The sequence below is a fragment of the Podarcis bocagei genome, assembly GCF_964188305.1.
Source record: "Podarcis bocagei genome assembly, chromosome: 3".
NCBI classification, from domain to species: domain Eukaryota; kingdom Metazoa; phylum Chordata; class Lepidosauria; order Squamata; family Lacertidae; genus Podarcis; species Podarcis bocagei.
Genome location: NC_138127.1, coordinates 88,650,756 through 88,675,674, shown reverse-complemented (window position 1 = coordinate 88,675,674; position 24,919 = coordinate 88,650,756). Strand labels below are relative to the sequence as shown.

The 24,919-nt window shown below is 42.9% G+C and overlaps 1 protein-coding gene across 2 annotated transcripts in view; it reads right to left on the bottom strand.

Annotated features, from left to right (window-relative positions):
- PLEKHH2 (pleckstrin homology, MyTH4 and FERM domain containing H2) overlaps window positions 1–24,919 on the bottom strand; it is a 70,320-nt gene that overhangs the window by 5,718 nt on the left and 39,683 nt on the right. For both annotated transcript variants that reach the window (XM_081188401.1, XM_081188402.1), the window contains 19 exons: window positions 24,671–24,765; window positions 20,098–20,242; window positions 19,575–19,711; window positions 18,635–18,745; window positions 15,896–15,982; window positions 15,325–15,483; window positions 14,442–14,522; window positions 13,903–14,082; window positions 12,869–12,977; window positions 9,962–10,074; window positions 8,726–8,905; window positions 8,292–8,389; window positions 7,458–7,635; window positions 6,983–7,138; window positions 6,180–6,277; window positions 4,796–4,937; window positions 3,373–3,518; window positions 2,378–2,507; window positions 946–1,032 (listed from right to left, as the gene is read on the bottom strand). In XM_081188401.1, coding sequence (XP_081044527.1) covers window positions 946–1,032; window positions 2,378–2,507; window positions 3,373–3,518; window positions 4,796–4,937; window positions 6,180–6,277; window positions 6,983–7,138; window positions 7,458–7,635; window positions 8,292–8,389; window positions 8,726–8,905; window positions 9,962–10,074; window positions 12,869–12,977; window positions 13,903–14,082; window positions 14,442–14,522; window positions 15,325–15,483; window positions 15,896–15,982; window positions 18,635–18,745; window positions 19,575–19,711; window positions 20,098–20,242; window positions 24,671–24,765 — 2,432 coding nt within the window. The remainder of the gene's footprint in view (window positions 1–945; window positions 1,033–2,377; window positions 2,508–3,372; window positions 3,519–4,795; window positions 4,938–6,179; window positions 6,278–6,982; window positions 7,139–7,457; window positions 7,636–8,291; window positions 8,390–8,725; window positions 8,906–9,961; window positions 10,075–12,868; window positions 12,978–13,902; window positions 14,083–14,441; window positions 14,523–15,324; window positions 15,484–15,895; window positions 15,983–18,634; window positions 18,746–19,574; window positions 19,712–20,097; window positions 20,243–24,670; window positions 24,766–24,919) is intronic.

The window sequence follows — 24,919 nt, the reverse complement described above, 5'->3', positions numbered from 1 at the left end:
CAGCTTTCAAAGACAGCCCTATGTAGAACACCACACGAAGGTTACCAGCACATGGCTCATTAGCCCAACTATTTCTATCCAGAATATTTATCTTCATATAGACATGTGTATGGGGACGCAGGTACTGCTGTGATCTAAACCACTGAGCCTAGGGCTTGCCGATTGGAAGGTTGGCAGTCTGAATCCCCGCGACAGGATGAGCTCCCGTTGCTCGGTCCCAACTCCTGCCAACCTAGCAGTTCGAAAGCATGTCAAAGAGCAAGTAGATAAATAGGTACCGCTCTGGTGGGAAGGTAAACAGCGTTTCCATGAACTGCTCTGGTTTTGCCAGAAGCGGCTTAGTCATGCTGGCCACATGACCCGGAAAAACTGTCTGCAGACAAACGGCGGCTCCTTGGCCAGTAAAGCGAAATGAGCGCTGAAACCCCAGAGTCGTTCGTGATTGGACTTAACTGTCAGGGGTCCTTTACCCTTTTTTTAGACGTGTATATATTAATGCATGCTTGTGTGTGTTCGTGTACATGTAGTAATACTGGGAAAATAAAAACAAACGCAGAGACAGACTAAAATTAGAACATATTTTCTTCTAATGGCAGCCCCTCTCATAGGGTGCAGTTTTAAAGGAACCCTTCCTTTCAGAATACTTTTTGGGGTAAATGCCATTGTAAGGTACGGACACAAAAGTTCCCACACATAAACGGAACACTGCATATGGCACTTAAGAGAATAATTTCACATTAGTGCTTATTAAAATGCAAACCTTTAAGCAATTCCTTTAATAGTTAGCTGCTTAGTCTGTTAGTTCAGATTCTAAGTGCATGGGACATATTAATCCATTGCACAAGTTTGTTAAAGATTAATGGAGAGAGAATGCATTGGTTAACATGGCTCACAGATTTTGTATTACCCCTTTCTTTACCCAACATTTCAACTATCTTCCCTTACCATAGAGCTGTATTCAAGAATATTTATGCCATCTTCATAAACAGCAAGCCATACCAAAGAACTCTCCAATGTTGATATTATCAGAGGCTAGAAAGAAGATATACTGAAATTAGCTACAATTACGAAACTGAATAAAAGTGAACTAACTGAAGCACTGCTTTAAATTTGTGAGGTAGAGGATAGTCAGATACGAGAAAAAGAGAAGCGACTGAAGGCAAGCTATAGAAGTATTTTTGCATTTCTGAGGTGACAGAGAAAAACGGTATCATTATTATATAGTTCCATTTTTGTGTGAACATTACACTTGTTAACACTGAATTGCATTTAAAAGCATAGGTCCCAATAACCAATCCTTTCCACATCCCTCCATTTGAAGAACTATACATTTATTCCTACTCTATGCTTCCTAATGAATTCCTGATCCATTAGAGGACCTCTCCTCTTATTCCATGACTGCTAAGTTCATGCAGGTGCCTTTGCTGAGGTAGTTTATCAAAAGCTTTTTGAAAGTCCAAGTACACTATTGTCAAAAGGATTGCTTTTATATATCTACTTATTGACAGTTACAGATAGGTAGCCGTGTTGGTCTGCCATAGTCAAAATAAAAAAAATTCCTTCCAGTAGCACCTTAAAGACCAACTAAGTTAGTTCTTGGTATGAGCTTTCGTGTGCATGCACACTTCTTCAGATACACTGTGAACTAACTTAGTTGGTCTTTAAGGTGCTACTGGAAGGAATTATTTTTACTTATTGGCAGTATGTGCCCTTGCAGAAGCTGAACTGTCTCTATTTCAGCAAGGCTTGTTATTCTATATGCTTGGTTATTTTATCTTTAACAATACTTTCCACTAATCTTCCCAGGATAAACTTTAAGTTAATTGGCCTATAATTTCCAGGAACAACCCCCACCCTGGAAACCACATAGCCTTGTCCTCCATGAATTCGTTTTTGTTTTACCTCCACTGTCAGAGGCAGCATAGCTCTGAATACTGGTTGCTATGAATTGCAGGTGGATGGACCTCTGTTGTGCTCATCTGGTTGGCCACTGATCCAGCAGGTTTGTCTTATATGGGAGTGGGACAAATCTAGAAAGCCTCATGCACCAACTTCTCTGCTACTTACAAGTTTAACTCAGGGTAGACTCATTAAAATTAAGGAATGTGGGTCAATTAGGTGCATGGGTCTCCTTATGCATACAGGATTGCAGTCATGCTGCAATCCTGCCCACTAGGGTGGGGAACTAGTGCCCCCCGGTGGACTACAACTCCCATCATCCCTAGCCACTGGCAATACTGGCTGTGACTGATGGGAATTGGAGTCCAAAGACATCAGGAGGACCCAGGTATACACACTTATCTGTGTGGCTCTGCCTGCATAATTGATGAAAGAAAGAAAGAAAGAAAGAAAGAAAGAAAGAGAAGAAAAGTCTTACTTTTGCTGCAAATAATTTGGCACCAAAGAAAGGCCACTTTCGAGCAACAGCAAGGTAAATGCGCACACAATCTGCAGCACTGTGACCACGGAGAGCCATCCATTTTGTTGAGAGTCGCTGACAAAGCTGTCTATTGACATTAAGCATAAGGATGTTTAAGTCATAAGTAGCAGGGAGAGGGAGAAGCAAAACAGCATTTCAAATCAAAATGCAACATGTGATAATCAAGTATTAATAATAATAATAATAATAATAATAAATTTTATTTATATCCCGCCCTCCCCAGCCGAAGCCGGGCTCAGGGCGGCTAACAACACTAAAATAGTGCCACATTATAAAAACATCATAAGAATTAATTAAAATCAAAATTGATGGCAACCATAAAGTATTGTAAAGATTGCCAAAGGAGGGAGTCAGGCTGTGCCCTAACCAAAGGCCTGGTGGAACAGCTCTGTCTTGCAGGCCCTGCGGAAAGATGTCAAGTCCTGCAGGGCCCTTGTATTCTGATCTCTCTTTGCTATCTCGGTCTACAAATCAAAATTGGCCTCTTAAGAAATGGAATAATAAAATGGGCCACCTGAAAATAGTGCTCCATTCCTTTCTCTCTCTTCCCAAAAGCCCAGGCCTACTCTAAGTCTGCTGGTGGAGTTTTAAATTTCAGTAAAATTTGCACTTTTGTTTGGGCAAGGAATGGTGTAATGGCAGGAGATCATTTCTAAATAACTGGAGAATAGGGATATGTGGCCGGGAAAATGATTACAGGTCACAAGGCTAGGGCAGATAATCCGAGAATATGTTTTGGCAGACAATAGCATCATTTCTTTTGAAGGTATTTATACTGCCCATCATTCAGAGATCTGAGGTTTTGCAATGAGTAAGACAATAAATCTAATTAAATAACAACACTAAAAAATGAAAAAGACTAAAAACTGCACTTTCCCCATTCAGTTTGTTTAAATGGGGCGGGGGAGAGAGTAAAGACTTTAGCAGCATACCTCAATTGTTCTTCTAAACATCCATCCCTATATCTTTTGGGGTAAAACTTTTCCACAACTTGCTTTAAAGTTTGATTAGATTTTGACTGGGAAGTGATTTGCCCCGTTGGAGTTGAGAAAGGTCGTTCAAAGTCCCCAATCTCCACCTAGTAGATATGCAAAGAAATAGGTAAGATTGTTTTTACATACATATTTCTGCACTTCAATGTTATTTCAGTACCTACAGTCTACAGTGGTACCTCAGGTTACATACGCTTCAGGTTACAGACTCCGCTAACCCAGAAATAGTGCTTCAGGTTAATAACTTTGCTTCAGGATGAGAACAGAAATCGTGCTCCAGCGGTGCGGTGGCAGCAGGAGGCCCCATTAGCTAAAGTGGTGCTTCAGGTTAAGAACAGTTTCAGGTTAAGTACGGACCTCCGGAACGAATTAAGTACTTAACCCGAAGTACCACTGTAATATGTAATTCTCAAGTATCTGCCAATTATATTACATTTATTGAATAAATAACATTATGAGCTGTGATAACAAGAATCTATGAGCTATTTCATATTTAATAGCTGAACTGTGAATATTAATGGGGCACACACGCAGAAAAAAATTTCATGGAAGAGTCTAACACAGTCTTCACCAACCTAGTACCCTCCAAATTTTTTGGACTACAACTCCCACCATCCCCTGCTAGCAAAGGATCCAGGTATTCCTTCAACCCCCCCCCCCCAATCCTGAATGGAAGATTAAATCCAGTTTGTGCCCTGTCGTATGAGTTGGTTGATAGACAACTTGTGACAACCCCATGGTTGCCATGGAGGGCATGAAATCCAAAGCTAGACCAGTCAAAGCAACCTTGGTCTGAAGCCACTCAGACACACCACCCTGGTGTTCTCCAACACTATGTTCAATATTACCTCCAACATCTTGGTCAGGGAGACCATTAGGCAACAGAGTAAACCAACAGCACCCACCATCTGTCCAGCTGGCCCAACAACAGTTAAAAGGCCCACTCCAAGACGAAAAGGGTTTGCTGGCAAACTGAATGCATGTCATATGGACCACAGGGACAGCCAACCTTGGTTGTTGCTCCACTGAGTACCTGAAGGTGGGCAGAGGCCAGCCAAATCTACTTCTCCCAATTCACGCCCCCACCCCCCACTCCCAGTCTTGGTTATACAAGGCAAGTGAGCTTTGTTGGACTTTGACTGGGCAGACTTGGATTCTAATACAATTCAGTCAGGAAATTCACTGGGTGACCTTGGGCCAGTCACACAATTTTGGCCTATCTCACAGGGTTGTTGTAAATTTAAAAAACAGAATAATTCCATGTATGCTGTCCTAAGATACAAAATGTGATTTCATATTACAAAAGAAATTTGTGGAGGGTACTTTTAAATTACAAATCTGGTCAACCACAAATGATCCTTACCTGTGCCATAAGTGCTGCCAGTTCTAGTGCCAGATCTTTGTTTACAGGGAAAAGCCCATTTACAATTTGATCGTTTGTCTGATACACCAACAGCAGCTTTTCCCTTTCTGTCTCCCCACGTATTTGAACTGAAAAATACAGCCTACAAAAAGAAAGAGTGACAAACTACAAATTGAACAAATTGAAACTACAAACTACAATTGAAAATTGCACGAGTATACCCAAGTAACTAAATGAAAAGGTACTAGCATTACAGATGCAACATAATACTCATTCCGCATGTGTAAGAACTCAATCATTTAGTGTAGCAGCACCTGTACTTTCGAACTCCCTGCCTATTGATATCAAGCAGGCGCCTTCACTGTACTCTTTTTCACACCTGCTTAAAAACATTCTTGTTTAGACAAGCCTACCCAGATGCTTGGGACGCAGGTGGCGCAGTGGTCTAAACCACTGAGCCTTGGGCTTGCCGATCAAAAGGTTGGTGGTTTGAATCTCCGCGACGGGGTGAGCTCCTGTTGCTCTGTCCCAGCTCCTGCCAACCTAGCAGTTTGAAAGCACGCCAAAAAAAGTGCAAGTAGATTAATAGGTACCGCTCCTGCAGGAAGGTAAACGGCGTTTCCGTGCTCTGCTCTGGTGTCGGTGTTCTGTTGCGCCAGAAGCGGCTTAGTCATGCGGGCCACATGACCTGGAAAAACTGTCCACAGACAAACGCCGGCTCCCTTGGCCTGTAAAGCGAGATGAGCGCCGCAACCCCGAGACATCTGCGACTGGTCTTAACTGTCAGTAGTCTTAGCCCCTTACCTTTTACCCAGATGCTTGAAAGTGGAGGTAATTTTAATCTGTTTTAGTATTTTAATTTTTGTATGTTTTAAAGTATGGTGGTTTTTTCTTCAATTTTATTATTTTATCTTTTTGCAAACCGCTTTAAGAGGCTTTTTAAAAAATTAAGCAGTGTATAATTTTTATGAAATAAATAAAATTCACCATCAGTTCTAGTAAGGACTTGAAATTGTGCTATTCAACGGTCAGATAATGTGAAAGCTAATGATGCTCTGTATCTGTACCTGGAGGAATAATTACTAGCTTTAAACAGACTTCATTTCTGTAGGCCAATGAAATTAGCATCCTCTTTAATGCTAAATTGACAATAGCCCTGCTGAAACATCTGTACCTCGATAGGAATTGGCCCATTATCATCTGGATAGCCACAAGTTCCCCATTCCTGGCTCATGGGCTTAACTTCTTATTAAACTATTAATTCACATGATGACTTCCTGAGCCCTGGAACTGAATTCAGTTATGAGAGCTCATCTGTGGCTGCAAATAGACTATAAATATATCTAAGAGCAATGACTCCTAGGAACATGTTTGTATTGCATACCTGTTTTTGTAAGTCAGTCTCACTGTTCTTGTGCCTTCACATTTCCCAGGCTGCTGCTCTTTAGATGCCTGCTCCCATCGAGAAATAATGTCACAGATCTACAAGGAAAACCACAAGGCAGAACACAGTTATGGCAAAATATGCCCAAACCGAATTCGTACACTTTAGTTAGTATTGATTTTACAGCAATAATCACCAAAAGACTTAAGTTGTAATTCTATGCAAACTTTTCTGGGGGTGAACCCCATTTAACTTAGTGGGATATGAGTAAAAACACACAGGTCCCTAGAAAGCCTAGGGACATCTGACTTGGAGCTATCACTGAAATCAATGTGACTTATGACCATTTTGTTACCATGATAATGGAAAACATTGTGCATGACAAGTATGCCATACTTGTCTGCTGTAGGGCTTACCCCATAAATTTGTGTTAAATATTTGTGGAAAATATTGACATCATCAGAGTGTCCTCTGTGTGGATAGTGGTGTAGAACTTTCCCCACTTCCTGTTTAGCAATACACCACAAACCCATATGGGAAACTGTTATAACACCATTCCCATGTATCACAAAGTCACCAAAAATATTCCCATAAATCCTTTTCAAGTTCCCCCTGTCTTCCCACAGCTATCTTTAATGAGCTTTCTAAAACTACCATTTGTGCTTAAAACAATCAAGCATTTGTTTGCTTCCCCCCCGGTCAATGTGCGCCAAGAAAAATGAAACACACTTAAATAAGGAAAATGTTTTCTTTTGCAACTCAAAGGTAATTTTGACTGTGAGCTCATTAAAGGGATTGTTTACCTTGATGTTTCCTTGAAGACAGTGTTCTACATCTTTGCCAGAAGGATCATCAGTAAACAAAGCAAAACCTGACTGGGCTGGTTTTCTCATTCCTGTGTCTTGATTGAGTGTGTTTAGAAATTCTTCCACTGTGGTAGAAGCATCAAAGCCAACAACCTAGACAACACAAGTGAAACATAAAAGTGAAATAAGTTCTCACAAAGCTTAGATTTTGAAGAAGCAAGTACCGTGGTGAAAATCTTGGTACATACAGAGGGTTGTATCCAAAGATGCTCTTCCATTTACAGAACGTATCCTGTGGAAGGTAAGTTTCAGATCCAAACCATACATTTTTTAAAGAAAAGCACAAACTATTTATCCAATGGATAAAAAAATATCAATCTGTTTGTTGACGAGGAAGAAAGTAGAGCCACAGCATCTTTAAATATTTCTGACAGCATAACCAATACTCCATCATTTTACGGTTCACGCCTACCTGGTATATGCCATTCATGAAATGCACTGGAATACTAAAAGGTAAGGAATGATGGTAGGGATTTCTTAGAAGTGTAGAAAGAATTTCCATTCTTGATGGTCTGGCTTCCCTGTCACCATTCTGTTGTGTCCTTTCTACACATCGTTGACAGTAAATTGCGTATTTTCCAAATTCAGTTCTGTGAACACAAAACAAGGCTTTGTAACAAACTGAAAACAGCAGGGATTTCAACAGATTATTTTAACATATAATGGTTAAACAATATGTTCAAGAATGTTTTTAACAAGTCATATGGAAATCTATTCTGCTTCTTTCTTCCGATCCCCTACTAAGAATGGTTATATGAGTCGGACAGGGATCCAAACGTGAAACGAAGGATGATGTTGTGAATATGCACACCAACAACTGAGTTTTTGAGTGAGATAATATTATAATGTCTTTTCATATTTTCCTGGTCTTCTTTAATATAGGTGTGAGGGATCAGGTAAAATGCATGTGTGTCTACTAACTTTTATTCCAATATCAGTTTCCAAAGTTGAAAAACTTGAAAAACAGAAAGATGGTGTAATGCCGATGACCCCATTTCAATATTCAGTGGAGTTACCACTTTATAAATGGGCAAACTAAAGGCTTTATATTACTTGGGCAGGGAACTAACATGAAACATGTAAATTAACACCAATACCAATGGAGCAATGTCAATAATTAACATGAAAAAGTATTAACATCTGTAGTCACAATAGTGCTGCATTTCTATGGCCATTAAATTATACTCGTTCATAACAGAAGGCAATCATTTAGCATTTGATGGTCTGATTTTCCTGTAAGGTATACCTGGAATCTGCATTCTTCTTCAAGTGAAGTTTGATGAGCCAAAGGAATGGGTGCTGTGGAAGGAAGAGTCCAATGCAGAGTGCTAAAAGCTGCCAGGCCTGGGCAAGGAGAAAGATCAGCATCATAATCTGAAGTTTCTTTCAGAATCAAACAGCCTCCAAGCACAAGGAGGTTTATGAACATAGTGGACATTGAACAACCAGGAACGTAGGCCAAAGAAGATGCCCCATTTTTTAACTCACTCGTCTCTCTTATTCTGCTGCCCATTTTGCATTCCATGCCCTTCCCCTTCCTTTCCTGCCACCCGCCTTATACAGAGACTACCCATATTGTAATCTTCTGGATCGTCCTCCACCTCCACATTGTAACCAAGAAGTTTTGGTACAAACTCATCAAAGTCAATCCCTCAGGACAGGTGTAAAAGTGTTCAGTACCTGCACTGGTCCCATCTGATTTGGGGGCTGCCGCCTTCTTGTCTGCTTAACCAACTGGCAACAGATTTCATTTTGAAGCTCTGGATGTGTGAGACAGACTTGTAAAGCACTTTGGGCCAAAGATACATGGTAGTCAATGGCAGGAGAGTCCACTGCAGCATTTATAAACAACTGGCAAGTCTGCAACAGGGAACAGGAAAAAAATAATTTCCATTTTGCATTTTTAATTTAATTAAATCTAATTTGGGGGGGGGGTTTGCATATAAACTTAAACTGAATTACAAAGGTATAAAAAAACCAATTTAAACTTGAAAGAACTTTGTCTTCATTGACAATGGGTGGCTGATGTACAGATATAGTAATTTGGAGAACGGCAATCAGTTCTATGGAACCAACTGCTAGCTGGCTCCTCCCTTCCCAGAATTATCAGAATGTATGAAGCCGCCTTGTACCAGATTAGACTATTTGTTCACTTAACCCAGTGCTGTCTACTCTGAGTGACTATGGCCTTCTATGGTCTTAGGCAAAGGTCTTGTACATGACCTGCTGTCTGATCTTTTAAGAGGCAATGCTAGGGACTGAATTTAGGACCTTCTGCATGCAAAGCATATGCTCTGCTTTACCACTGAGCCATGCTCTCTCCCATAAATGTTTCCTTCACAAACCACCTCCCCAGTTCTATTGTGTAATTTATTTATATAACATCATGAAAGAGCTGTATTATGAATTTGTATATTTCCCTCTTCCTCACTCTCAGCCATTATTTGAAACTGTAGACTGTCTTTGGCACTTTGGAAGCAAGGTGGTTCATAAGTGTAGGAAGTGAGTCAAAGAAACACACACACACTGCTACAAGAGAGTACTTCCTTCATAATTCTGGAGCACCTTCCCTATAGAAAACTATCAAAGCCAATGTCTGGGCACATTTAGGCATTTCTGCAAGGCTGGTTTTTGAAAGTCACTATTCAAATTCACAGTCCTATGTGTGTTTACTCAGAAGTAAGTTTACTCAGAAGCGATGCTGCTTCTAATCAGGCTTACTCCCTATTAAATGTTTTTAGGTGTTTAGCTTTATAATGCCTCATTTACCTAGAAGTCCCATTGAACTCAGGGGACTTACTGTCTGAGCAGTCATGAAAAAGGCTGCACTATAATATGCATTCTATACCATTTCAAATAAAATATACTAAAAGAATAAAATCATTCCCAACCACAGAAAAAGTTACTTTTTTTTACCTTAAATAATTTTAAAGCTTCTGTTTGCAATGCTTCAGATGGGAGGGTTGTAAGAGGAGAAGTAATCCCATCTTTGCTGTGACAAAGTGCAGGGTGCCTCCAGATCTGGGAAGCTGGGACACAAAAAGAGACAGTCTTCTATTTAAAGTAATAACATTATTATTTAGAACTAGTCTTTTGCAGTTTCTTAAGAGAGACCTAACATGAAGTTGACAAGCTGATGGGTTCAGTCAGTCAACCAGCTACAAATCCACCTAACAGTTACGCCATTCACCCCACATTTTACTAGGTTCATCGCAAGAATATCATAGGGGGCTTTGTCAAAAGCTTTACTGAAATCAAGATATATTACAAGGCCTGCTGGGCCACATTCAACCTCCAGGACTGAGGTTCCCCAACTCTGCTCTACAAAAAAGTTAAGACATACATACAAATTTAAAGGAGTGCCTGACTAACCCATCTTTGAGAAGAGGCCTGGCTCATGAGCTCATCCAAGGGCATGGCCCGTGGTATGGTTACTTGAGACAGGGCCTTCTCTGTGGCAGCACCCAACTATGGAATTCCTTTGCTGGGAAAATGCAATTGTCCCCCAGTGCAGTTAAGTTTCAGTTCTCTACTACAAACATATTTGTCTGCCTATGCTTTTGAAACATGTACTGGGTCTTAACAGTATTATTGTCCAGCTGTATATTATTATAGCTATTGTCAGGGGTTCAGGAGCAGAGACGCAGAGAAGGGAGGAGACAGAGAGCGAGGGGGAGGAATACGAAGGAAAGATGAGTGGGGATGACGAACCGAGATCGCCGAGCTTATCCAGTGAGTCCGAGGATTCCCAGAAGGGAGCGCCAGCGGTCAGAGCAAGGGGGGAAAACAGGGGGACACCCCAGGAAGAAGGGTCCAGAGAGGGATCAGAGAGCAGCAGTTGGAGATCGGGACCCACGTACCCAGCCGGGAGCAGCGGGGAGGAAGGGGACCAGATATCGGGTTCCGGAGGCTTTCAGAAGGAGGGAGGGCATGAGTCAGGAGTAGTCACGCCCACCTCGGGGAGCGACGAAACGATCAAGAGGAAGGTGGAGAGTTGGGCGCGCGCGCCAAGTTCAAATGTAGCGGAAGCTGGCGCAGTAAGCAGCCCAGAGAGTGAGCCAGGTCCCAAAGCCCGCCGCAAGGAGGCGGAAGGGTCAGGGGGGTCCGCGTCAGAAGAGAGTAGGAAAGAAGAGACCCCGGGGGGCAGAAGGACCCAGAGACGGAAGGAAAGGCGCAGGAGGTGGAGCAAGGCTAGGGTATTAAGCTGGTGTGCTAGAGGCGGAGACTCAGACGGGTCTTCGCCGGTCTGACCTAGAAGAAGTAGGGCTGCACATTGCAGTTTGGAAATGGAACCTGTAATCCAATAAAGACTCTTTTAACCTGAACGCTGGCTAGCGTGGTCCTATGTGAGCTGGGACTGAGTGGCAGCCCTGACAGTTATGCTGTTTAAAAATGTATTAAAATTATAATGTACAAGTGACATACTATTTATTGTTTTGTTCACCACCCTGGGCTCTATTGAGAGGAAGGGAGTTATATAAACAAAACTATTCATCATCACCATCATCTTGGAAAAAGGAACTATTTCACATAAGGCAAGATGTGTGTGTACAAATATTTGTACAAACAGTCCAGATATGCAACAGACAAGGACTGCTGGGGCAGCCTCTTCTACTTGGGAGAAAAAGTCCTATGTGAACTTTTTGAAAACTACAAGGTGGCATTGTATTTCCAATTTTTAAAAATGTCTGGAATAATACCCCATACCACATATGCAATTTTTAAAAATGTCTGGAATAATACCCCATACCACATATGCTTTTACTAAATCTACATTTCCCCCTGTGCTCTTTCCTCAAAGCATTATGCAACCATTTTAAAAACACTATTTGAAAAAAGTAGCAACAATGCTTCCTAAATGTTATTTTATTTTTGAATGGGCAAACCCCCAAATGATGTACTTGATGATTTGAAATCCTACGTAGGAGGCTTCAGTGTGTACTGTTTCAATCTTCTAGGGGGCAGAAATATCACTGTATTTTTGTAAAATGTTAATAGGCCCCTGCTACACCACTCCTGTCTAGTAAAATCACAGTGCTACTGACAGTGTCAAGAGTTTAAAGCTTTGATGGCTTAATTGAGACAAAGATTTTCTATCAAGTCTAACTATGACAGGTACGTTGAAGAGATATTTTTAATAAAATCAAATAGGTATATGTGCAAATCAAATGAAACAAGTTGAAAACATTCTACATATACCAGGTTTTCAGTTTGAAGAACTGGTCCATTGCACCTGATTTCCCCTTAACCAGGGCTGGGGAACTTATTTTAGGGGGGGATTCATGCTGGCAGTGGCTGAGGCCACCCCCTTTCTCTCTGTCTGCTACCCATTTTCTCCCTCCCCCCTTCTTTATCCAGCAGGTTGCTAGGGAAAAGACAGACTTTTTGGAGAGGGTTTGTTACCCCATCTCCTCCATTTTCAGCGTTCCTGCCCTCCTGCTCTTCTCTCCCTCTGGGCTCCCCCATCTGCGTGAAATTAGGCTGAGAGCCACAGGTTGCCCAACTCGTAGAATCATAGAATTGTAGAGTTGGAAGGGATCCTGAGGATTGTCTAGTCTACTCCCTGCAATGCAGGAATATGCAGCTGCCCCATACAGGATTTGAACATGCAACCTCATGCAACAGACAAGGACTGCTGGGGCAGCCTCTTCTACTTGGGAGAAAAAGTCCTATGTGAACTTTTTGAAAACTACAAGGTGGCATTGTATTTCCAATTTTTAAAAATGTCTGGAATAATAGCTTATTTTCTTATTTGCCAAGTTTGGAACAACTATACAGTCATATAATATAAGAACTAATTTCCAATAAAGGAAATTGACTTACTGGGTTCACCTTCGATATTTAACAACTTGCAGACAAGCTGTTCAAACTCTGTCCCAACGTTTATATTTGTGCTTCCAGCAGCAACTGTCAAGTGATAGAGCCAAGTGTCCTAGAAAATAAAATAAAAATATAAATTAGTTTTAGCTTTTATTTATTAATTAACTAGAACAACCTGGCATAAGCAAAAACCACACCATTGTAGATCAATCTACTCCCAAACATAAGTTTGGGTGGTATTCAACAAAGTTTTACTGAGAAGAGGCCCACTGAAATTAATGCAGTAGGTTTACTCTGAGTATAATTTAGTAGAATACCACATTTTGTACTTAAAAAACCCATTCTACATCCCAGCGTAATAAAAATATTACTAAAATTCTCCAATTTGCTTTGCTTCCAGCATACACACCCACATGATGAATACCATAAAGCTGTATAGAAATCTACAGACCATACAATAAATACTTAAATTGAAAGATGTTAATATTCCACACACACCCTCAGCTTCTGAGGATAAAGGGGAACTAAAGAAGCCTGAGGCTCACTTCAGCTCCTTCTTGCAACACTCAATTATGGTTTAGCATTACGTCTGAATCAGCACAGTGCCGCTTACTTTTCCCTTTGATATACATTATTCTATGTTCACTATTGGGACGCGGGTGGCGCTGTGGGTTAAACCACAGAGCCTAGGACTTGCCGATCAGAAGGTCGGTGGTTCGAATCCCCGTGACGGGGTGAGCTCCCATTGCTCAGTCCCTGCTCCTGCCAACCAAAGTGCAAGTAGATAAATAGGTACCGCTCTGGCAGGAAGGTAAACGGCGTTTCCGTGCGCTGCTCTTGTTCGCCAGAAGCAGCTTAGTCATGCTGTCCACATGACCCAGAAGCTGTACGCCGGCTCCCTCGGCCAATAAAGCGAGATGAGCACCGCAATCCCAGAGTCGGCCACGACTGGACCTAATGGTCAGGGGTCCCTTTACCTTTACCTTTATGTTCACTATTAAAAATTGACTACAGACATATTATAAACCATTTTCTACCTTCTCATGCTTGGATCCTATAAGAAGGTAAGTGGGACCTTGTTCTTTAGGGTGGATGACAATTGTATAGTGTGTTGATAATAGGCTACGGCCACTAGCCTCATAATCTTCATCTGAATCACAGGACCGGTCAACTTCTTCAACTTTAGCCTCCCAAAGTTTTATCTGGCCTAAAGGAAACTAGAAGCAAAGACATCAGGTAAGGTAAATGAGAAAAGCATACTGGTAGAAAAACTGACAAACATCATAGTAGGTTGTGTGTGTATATGTGCATGTAGGGGATACACCCAGATATCACTCTTGTTGCCACTGTCCTAGCAATAATATAAACACATTTCCTACCTACGAATGTTTCCTTCATCTAGAATTACAGGTTCAAGTTTTGTTTTCCGATAATAAATGCTGAATTTGTGAAATTACCACTTTGTACCTACTCACACAGTCTCAAGAGAACTAAGAAATGACCTAGGACTTCCGACCTTGAAGTCACAAGTAAGTAGAAATGAATTCTAATACCTTAATAGGTTAAAAAGACATACCTTGTCTTCTTGGCTGCGGAAATAATACAAAGTTTTCCCAACCAGCATACACCACACTCTCTTGGAATATCCATGTTTCACCTGCAAGTGAATAAATTGAAGAATGCCTAGTATGTACTGAGTATGAACCTATGATTCCTTTACTTTATTTTAAATACACAAGGGACCATTTTCAATGATAGAAATGTTGGAATGGTTTCTCCAAAAAGCAAATACCAGATTCAGATGATTGCAGTGGAGATAAAATGATTAAATTTCCCCTTCATGCCTGCTCTGATCACAACTGCCAGTTCCTCAAGCTTATATTGTTTGTATTTTAAAAAAGTTGAACGCAAAGAGGCATTTCATGTCACATCTAGTTTGCCCCTGGGAATTCTCAGTATGGTGAGCTTTTCCAGGGAAGAACAAAAACCCAGCCTTGAGAAGAATGCTCCCAGCTGTCCTTGCCCAAGCCAACTTTAACTTCAAGTTAACAGGTTGTGCAAAAATATTTTAATTTCCTTTGGCTTCCAATTCAATGAACTGGGCAAGGAGGCAGGAAATTGGAAGCCCCATGTACCTTTGCAGGAAATAACACTTCTGAGCATGCTCAGGAGTTTCCAAGTATAAGAATAAATCGACAAAGCCTTTACTGTCCCCAACAAGCCCTCCCCACCATCAGACTTCCGCCCCTTGCAAAAGTAAGGTTCTTTGGAGGGTACTGACCAGCAGTGGCTAGCCCATTGTACTCAAATTTAGAAAAGATTTGGGCTGTGAATTGGGGAGTTGCTATATTCTCAAACTCCTATTTCTGAAATTCACCTTCATCTCTTAATTCTATCTGCTAAGAATTTGCTAATTTACAAAAGCAAAGCTGATAGTACTGGAGAATAAGGATTTCTACCTTGGTAAGCAAGCCTTTCATGGCAGGTTTGACATCTGGTTGAATGAAAAGTGGACTTGCAGCCTGTACTTTAAGAACATTCTGCAGTACTTTGATCCATTCTTCTAATATGTTTGGGGAATCTGCAGTCAAGTAATAGGTTCGTTTTTCAGTAGTCAGCTGCAAAGTGATGGAAGAAATAACCTTGAACTGTGGTAATACAAATCATCCTAACCACATTCTACTGGTACCTACATTTAAACATTAAGTATGTAATAAATAGAGTTTGAAGTTAACCTAGTTATAGAAAATTCAGTAATTAAAACCCCCCTGCAAAAACAGTAAATCTGGATTTAATGAGGAAGAGTGAATGGGGTGGTATTCTGATGAGGATGACATTATGTAGAAGCTGCAAAAAAACTTCTATGCATGAGCAGCACCTAGTCAATAAACGGCTGAGTGGAAGTGCTCTGAGTTCTACTGAAAATTCATTGTGCAAGACTAGTAAAATGTCACTAAGAAGGGGTTTGTCCCTCTGCCTGTGTGGTCAGAGAAGGCCAAATTCTTTCATTATAGAACGTTAATGAAGTACCTGAACTGTTTGCTTTCCATCACCTCTTACAATACGGCTGGATGCATTTAGTTCAATCTGACCTTGGGGTTTACGTATTACATCACTCTGTAGGAGAAAAAAATAATGAGAAAAATGAGACTGATGATTTCCCCCTCTTTCAATTGATCTGATGGGATGAAAGGACTGCTAGGGATAGAAGAAACATCAAAAGGACCAGCTTCCCTCTTTCTTCACTGAAAGCATGGCCTTCTTGTCTACTTCAATGCCTCCTCACCAAAAGGTTTTCCTCCAGCAAAGGGCTAAGAAGACAAGCTGTGAAGCCATGTACTGTATATCTCCCAATGGCACAGCCAGAGCCTGGCTGAGAACTCATTGTGGCATCAGCTACAAATGCTGTTGCCCTGGAAATTTTCAGAAATGTCAGCATCTTATGTTATCTTAATTCTTGTTGTGGCTCATCTAGAAGATCCTCCAGCCACAAGATGTTCTATTGAAAATAGAATCAACCTGAATCTAGAAACCACACATGAAACTCTAATAGATAATGCATTCGACTTATGAATATGCTTTAGCTCCAGATCCAACTTGTGTTCTGTGAGGTCTCAAATTGAGCATCCCCATCTTTTGGATGCAGAGGGTGGGATACTAATCTAGCCACAGGACAATTTATGTCTGGGAACTTTCAGCTGCTCCACGACGAGTTGTCTAAAACATAACATTTATTAGCATATACCACCAAATGCATGTTGTGCAGTGGAATGCTCCACTCTGATGTGACCACATTCTGTAATGAAGAATCTGCTCTGGATTTAGCTGTTGGGTCAGGAAGAACAGATACACCTCTAGATGTGTGTGTGAGTCTGATGACTTATTCCTCCTTAAATCCAGAGAAAAACTATGTCTAGCCCTTGTTTGCTGAAGAGAACAGTAGCTATTGGAACTTGGGTCATATTATTATTATTGAAACAGTCTAATTCTGAATAGACTGTACCCGTATCTCTGGACATTTTTGATAGGAGTGCATATTTGATTTGTTAAAGAATGCTTGCATTCAAAATGAATGTGTCATGGGCCATCTAAGGATTTTGGGGTGGACAGAATTCCTCCCCAGAAGATGTGCCTAACAGACATGCCCTAGGCAAGGTAAAGTGACTGACAAATTTACTAAACATACAAATAAATAATGTGCCTATCTAATTATTATTATTATCTATTATTATTATTATTATTATTTCAATCTATATACCACCCTTCATCCGAAGAACATTTCATAAGAAAAATGCAAAATGAGAAGACAAAATGCATAATAAAACACGAACAAGAACAATGCAATAACCACCCCCCCTTCTACACATTTAAATGGCCATAAATTGTTTCATCAGCCAAAGATCTAGTTATAGAGAAACATTTTTGCTTGGTGCCTAAAGAGATGTAATGAAGGCCCAAACAGACAGAATCAAATTTCTTGACAAGTTCTGATGCAACAGTTGTACACTGGAATCTCCTTTTGAAATTCTCTTTTCGAGGAGAACAGAAACTTTCAGGTCATCAGGGAAAGGCCATAGCTCAGAAACGTCTGGTCAGTAGGGGAAGGGGCATGCATAGCTTTGGGCAAAACGGCCCCATGTTTGTTCTCTGGTGCCATTGGGTAGGGCCAAAACCTTGGAGACAGCAGATCTTGTGCAAAGAGGAGACTGGAAGCTTTTGCCCTGTTCTTTGCAACTTTGGACAAACTGTGGTTTACTGAAACCAAATTCAAATATTGACTTATGAAGCTGGCTTGTTTCAAGAGAACATAGATTAACCACAGTTTAGGGTTAGGAAGTAACAAGAAAGTAGAGGGAATAGGAAGCACATGAATGAAAGAATCACCTAGGTTCATTCCCATAAAGATAACCATAGTCTAGTGGTTTTCAACCAGTGCACCATGGCTTCTGTCCCTCTTTCCTCTCCTCCCTCCTCTGATGCCTTCTTGCGTATCTGCCTCCCAAAGGCTTGAACTGCTGTTTGTTGCAGCAGCCGTGGCTACAAGCTCAGCAGGTGAATGATGCTCCGGGGCTGGTCAGGGGGTGCTGGTTGCCAGGAGCTGAGGTGGCCTCAGAGTAAGCAAACGGGCAAGGGAGTCCAGCCAACTACTCTGCGAGCCCTTGCTGTTGGGAAAGGACAGACAAGTCCCAGGTCCCTGTAGGGCAGTGTAAGGTGGCACCTCTCTTTGGGGTGGGGGGCAGCTCAGAGACCAGTGGAGGCAGCAGCGGCTGCCCAGAGGACTCTCAAGCAAAAGAGGCTGAAGAAACACTCCGCAAGGGAAGGTTTTCGAAAAAGGGTGAGACACTGCCAGCTCTGCAGGCAAGGGGTGACATAACTGGGCTCCAACAGGAGCAATTACAATAGTGGCATATGAGCTGTCCCCAGGAAGGCTGTGGCTATGGCCAGGCTCCTAATGCACCCTGGGGCTTTTGGAAGCACACACTAAAACTGAGGATGTGGTGGACTTCTGTGTCCTTCCCAACACGGCTAAAGCAGGCTTACTTAGATCAGATGGGTAACACAAGGGGAAGTCTCCAAATTTAAACTTGCTGCAACATGTTCCTCTTTCCCTCCCTTTTGAAGAGAGATCTCCAGTGATCAACTGACATTGCTATTCTGTCATAAGGTCCGCAACCAACCAATAGATGCCCAATGGTAGGCTGATTTGCAGCAATTGATGCATTCAAACTCATAATACTATAAGCAAAACACAATAAAGAACTTGCTTACCGGAGATTTGTAGTACAGCAATTCACCTCCTTTGAGTACAAACCACCGTCGTTTCCAAGTCTTTACTTTACCACCCATTTTTAACAAATATCCTGATTTTTCCAATGGCTCCTATAATTTAAAAGGTATTTTTTAATGTGTTGAAGGGTAATTATGATTTATTTTATTTCCCTTAGCTATACAACTGTATACAGCTGTAATGTAGAAGTGTAAAACTTGATTGATCTGCAAGTCTTACTGGTGTGAGTTAATAAGCCAAATGCATGGAAAAGCTTCATTGTGCATAAGAAATAACCCATCAACACCTTGGTAATATAGCCTGCTAGCATAAGCACTGCCACATCTTCTCTCTACTCTTTGCCACTCATCTCCTAATCTATCAGTTCCATCCTCCTCCCGCTTCTCCTCTTGATGACTCTTTATAACTTGTAAAAACTAAATTGTAAGTGCTTATCTTTTGCTTCAGAAAGTTAAATTTGAATTAAACACATATAACCCACATACATATGTTTTAACTGGAAAAATTCATGTATTTCCAGTTCCTCATTGTGCACACATCTCTACCAAATCTCTAATTTGTGTTTTGTTTCCATTCCTCCCACATCTTACATCAGACTCCTAGGCATTTTGCAATCCTACAGATGTATTCCTTTGTCTCACAAACATCTGTGGGTGGGTGGGTGAAATCTCGAATGTCCAGGAATTTTTAAATGGGCATAAATTGTCAGTGTACTGCCGTTTTCAATTGTTTTTTGATTGCTCCTCTGTCCACTCTCTTTCTCTAAGTAGCCTATTATGTACACGTATAATGAGAGATTACGCAGGTTTAACCTCAGAGAAAATCGTAGGAAGAAAGTATTAAGAAGTGTGGCTATCACTTGTGCAGATATAGCCTAAGGAACCAAGGGCCCTGGAATAAAAGAGGCTGTACATTACTCACATTTTTCCCATTATCACTAGATGATGAGCAGGTTTTAGGCAATTTCTGTTCAGGTTCTGAATAATCTGTATCTGTTGAGTAGGCATCAGGAGGAATAGCATAGTCACCTTCTGAGGTCATTGAAGACAGAGAGACCCCTGGATGCAAAGCAGATAATAATAATATATTTCCTGCTTGTCAAGGGTTGAACCAACAACCAAACAATCCTTGTTAGCCTGGAAGATGCAAACTATTAGAGCTTAATCAGTGTCAAATGTGAGTTGTACAAACATTACTGTTACTGTAACAGTTTTCCCTTTAGAAAGGTTGGAGATGTTTCAGAAACAGGAAAACTTCTTTAGTTCCCAGCTCTCTAAAAAAAAAAGGAACTGCAATAGTCATAGTCTATAATGCTTCTCTGGCTTACCACATCCAAGCTCTTGTTTGTCCTTTCCATAAATGCACTGGCTTGGGAGATATCAGGAGAACCCCTAGAACACTTATACTGATTCAAAAGTATTGTGTTCATATGCCTTATGCCCACCTCGTTTCATAGCCCGTGGACTCCCTGGGCCACTTCTGCTTCGAGAGTCTGATTCAGATGTCCGAGAACTGGATCGGGAACTGTCTTCTTCTTCAGACCCAGAAGAGTCATCTAAGAAAGGGTTGTTGCTGATTTGTGTTGCTTTCTAATAATGAATATAAAATTAATGAAAGTAAAATCAAATTCAAATCAAATTCAATTTACAAAGGAAATTCAGAAGGTTGTAGAATCAGTACAAAGGAGAAATGGGGCCCCAATTCCAAATTATTAATAATAATAAATAAATAATAATAAATTTTATTTATATCCCGCCCTCCCCAGCTGAGCCGGGCTCAGGGCGGCTAACAACAACCAAATAACAGTCAAATAATAACACATTCTAAAAATATTTCATTATAAAATTAGTTAAAATCAAATTGATGGCAACCGATTAAACAAAATTCTGTGCAGGTTGCCAGAGGAGGGAGTCAGGCTGCGCCCTGACCAAAAGCTTGGCGGAACAACTCTGTCTTGCAGGCCCTGCGGAAAGATGTCAGATCCCGCAGGGCCCTAGTCTCTTGTGACAGAGCATTCCACCAGGTTGGAGCTGCAGCCGAGAAGGCCCTGGCTCTAGTTGAGGCCAGCCTAACCTCTCTGAGGCCTGGGACCTTGAGGGTGTTATTATTTGTAGACCGTAGGTTTCTCTGTGGGGCATACCAGGAGAGGCGGTCCCGTAGGTACGAGGGTCCTAGGCCGTATAGGGCTTTAAAGGTTAAAACCAGCACCTTAAACCTGATCCTGTACTCCACCGGGAGCCAGTGCAGCTGGTATAGCACCGGATGAATGTGATCCCGCGGCGAAGACCCTGTAAGGAGTCTCGCTGCGGCATTCTGCACCCGCTGGAGTTTCTGGGTCAGTCTCAAGGGCAGCCCCACGTAGAGCGAGTTACAATAATCCAGTCTGGAGGTGACCGTCGCATGGATCACAGTGGCTAGGTCAGGGCGAGAGAGATAAGGGGCCAACTGCTTAGCTTGGCGGAGATGGAAAAATGCCGCCTTTGTTATAGCTGTAATCTGCGCCTCCATAGAAAGGGAGGTATCGAAGATTACACCCAAACTCTTAACGGACGGTGCTGGCACCAATTGCACCCCCGCAAGAGATGGGAGTTGCCCCCTCGATCCCATATCGTCCCGCCCCAGCCAGAGGACCTCTGTCTTCGAAGGATTTAACTTCAACCGGCTCCCACGTAACCATCCAGCCACAGCTTCCAGACATTTGGTCAGTGTGTCTGGGGCCGAGTTAGGATGGCCATCCATCAACAGATAGAGTTGGGTGTCATCAGCATACTGATGGCAGCCCAGCCCAAAACTCCGGACAAGCTGGGCGAGGGGGCGCATAAAGATGTTAAAAAGCATCGGGGAGAGAATCGCACCCTGAGGCACTCCACACACCAAGGAGTGACGCGATGACAATTTCCCCCCAAGCGCCACCCTCTGTCCCCGATCAGAGAGAAACGAGCGCAGCCATTGAAGGACTGTGCCCTGGATCCCCACGTCGGCAAGGCGGTGGTCCAGGAGTTCGTGATCGACCATGTCAAAGGCTGCTGACAGATCTAGAAGAATCAGCAGCCCCGACCCGCCTCGATCCAGCTGCCTGCGGAGATCATCTGTTAGGGCGACCAGAGCCGTCTCGGTCCCATGACCAGCACGGAAGCCGGACTGGAATGGATCCAAAGCAGATGTTTCATCCAGAAACCTACCAAGCTGTTCAGCAACCGCTCTCTCAATCACCTTACCCAGGAATGGAAGATTCGAAACCGGGCGGTAATTGGATAGATCTAAGGGATCTAACGATGTTTTCTTTAAGAGCGGACGCACCACCGCCTCCTTCAGTTCCCCTGGGAATATCCCGGTGCCAAGGGACAAATTGATGATATCCCCCAGGGGGCCCCGCACCTCGTCTGGACACGCTCTAATCAGCCATGACGGGCACGGGTCAAGAGGACAGGTGGTGGGCTTTCCAGCTTGGAGGAATCTGTCCACATCGGCTGGAGATATCTGGTCAAAGTGGTCCAATACTGGACCCGAGGACAGTCGAGGGGCCTCCAGTTCCTTTATTGTATCCAAATTGGCAGGGAGGTCATGGCGGAGCGACAAGACCTTCTCCGCAAAAAAGCTCGCAAATGCCTCACAGCTGTGTGTCAGATTGTTATTTAAATTTGGCTGTCCTTCAAGGGACGTTAAAGACCGGATTATACTAAATAATTGCGCCGGGCGAGAGCTAGCGGATGCAATGGAGGCCGAGAAGTAAGACTTCTTAGCGGCCTTCACTGCCATCTCATAGGTTTTCATAAAAACCCTATAAGATGTTCTTGAGGCTCCGTCACGGGCACCCCGCCATACTCGCTCTAGCCGTCTGAGGTCCCGCTTCATTTTCCGAAGCTCCTCGGTAAACCAGGGAGCCCGGTTTCTGCGGGGTCGCAGAGGGCGCTTAGGTGCGATCTCATCGATGGCTGCCAGGAGCTGGGTATTCCAGCCCTCAACAAGCTCAGTCAATGAGTCGCCAGGGGGAGCAAGGTCCCGCAAGGCTTGACGGAATCTATCAGGGTCCATCAGCCTCTGCGGGCGAGCCCAAATCGGCTCGCCACCTAAGCAGGGTGGGGGTGGAAAGTCAATCCTGGCTTTCAGAGCGTAGTGATCAGACCATGGCACCTTCATCGAGGGAGACATGATCACATCTATACCGGCGCCAAAGATCAAATCCAGCGTGTGGCCTGCTTGATGTGTGGGGCCCGAAACAAACTGGGAGAGCCCTAGTGTCGCCATGGAAGACACCAGGTCCAGAGCCTGTGAGGAGGGAGTGGCATCAGCATGGATGTTGAAGTCCCCCAGTACCAATAGGTTGGGGAACTCCAAGGCCCAGCCGGCCACCGCCTCCAATAGGCCTGACAGGGTGGCTGCTGGTGCGCTAGGTGGCCGGTACACCAGCCAGACAGCCAAGCTCTCCTTGGAGCCCCACACTAGGCCAACACATTCAATGCCGGGGATCGATGGCGATGGTAGAGCCCTGAAAGAACAATTTTCCCGGATTAATATTGCCACCCCTCCCCCCCGGCCCACAGTCCGCGACTGGTGGAGGACAGAGAAACCTGGGGGCGCCATCTCTCGTAGGGTAACAGTTTCCCCTTCGCGCACCCAGGTCTCCGTCACACAAGCCAGGTCAACCCCCTGCGAGGTGAAGAAGTCTCGCAGGGTGGCGGTTTTTTTGCCTATAGACCTGGCATTGCACAACACCAGTGAAGGAGGTGAGTAATCCTTGCTCACCCTACCCTCGTCCCTCGGGATGGGGCGCAGATTGGAAGGGGTACGAGCATATCCATATCTCGATCCCCTTCGCCTATGACATCTGCCCCCACCGCCATACCTCCCTCGCCCCACTACGGTAGCAATCCCAAGCCTCAAACCAACCTCCATTTACAGAATAGAAACAAGTCAAATCAAAAACAATTGTACCAACACAACAAATCCCCACCCCACTCAATAGCCAACCCCAAACCAAACTAAAACAGAACAAAATAGAAATACATCAATAAAAACCACCGTTCACGGTGGGACAACAAAATAAAAAATAAAAACCCCTATAAAACATTTTAAAATATATAAAAACATATTAAGCATTTGCCGCGGCAACATCAGTGTCCTTAAAACAGTAGCGGTGGCGAGTGTGGGCCCCGCCCCCTAGGCCTGGAAGAGTGTGCCTACAGGAGGGAGCGGCCTTCCTCAACCCCCACGGTGGAGCCGCAGCAATGGTGTCCCAGTGCCTCATGAGGCCTCTTAAGCTGTGGCAGTGGTGAGTCAGTCTAGGCCCCGCCCCTTGGGCCTGGTGGAATCAGCCTGGGAGGGAGCGGCCTTCCCAACTCACAGTACAGCAGCAGCAGTGGTGTTCCGGTGCCTCGTGCGGCCTCTTAAGCTGTGGCAGTGGTGAGTCAGTCTGGGCCCCGCCCCTTGGGCCTGGTGGAATCAGCCTGGGAGGGAGCGGCCTTCCCAACTCCCTCATTAAGGTATGCCGTAGAAGCAACCCAATACATTTTTGTGGTATGGGAATGTTTGGTGGGTTAGCTCTTTGTCTCTCCTCTTATGCTTCTACCTTCATGTACCAGAAGATAAAAGCCCTGCCCACAGCTAAGTGGAATATTGGAGATTGTTATCCAACATTTGGTACTTCGCATTCACTTTCTTTCCATCGGTATTTCTGGCTCTACTGTATTTTAAATGTTACTGTTATGTTCAGGTTTCACATCCGGTGCATGAAATAATAATATGCCACCAGAAGGCTCCACCTCTTAAATATTTTGCCATTTTCATTTAACAATTTAACACTCATCATATTCTAAAAGATTACTGGAAAATTACTAGTCAATCATCGTACCCTGGGATTCTAACTGTAGGATCCCCACTACAACAATTCCAAAGCAGTACCAATAACTTTACAAGCACTTTTTTTTTTTTTGCTCTGAAATGTATGAAATGTCATGTTTCTGAAATAGACCGCAAGAGTTCATCCCCTAAATACAACTTTTAAATCAAAATCTTACCCCTTTAAGAGTGGTATAGACTGGTGTAGTCATATTCTTGTATATTAGCGATGTGTAAAGTCCTGATGAGGAATATGAAGCTGAAGAGGTGGAACCTGAAATAAAAAAAATTATATATATATAATTTTTCATTGAATAAAGTAATAGCCGAATAATCAGACTGTCAGATACAGATGTACAAGTTCTAAGAAGGTAAAAGAACATGTGGACAAAATGCATTCTATGAAATTTATACATTTTTGATATGTT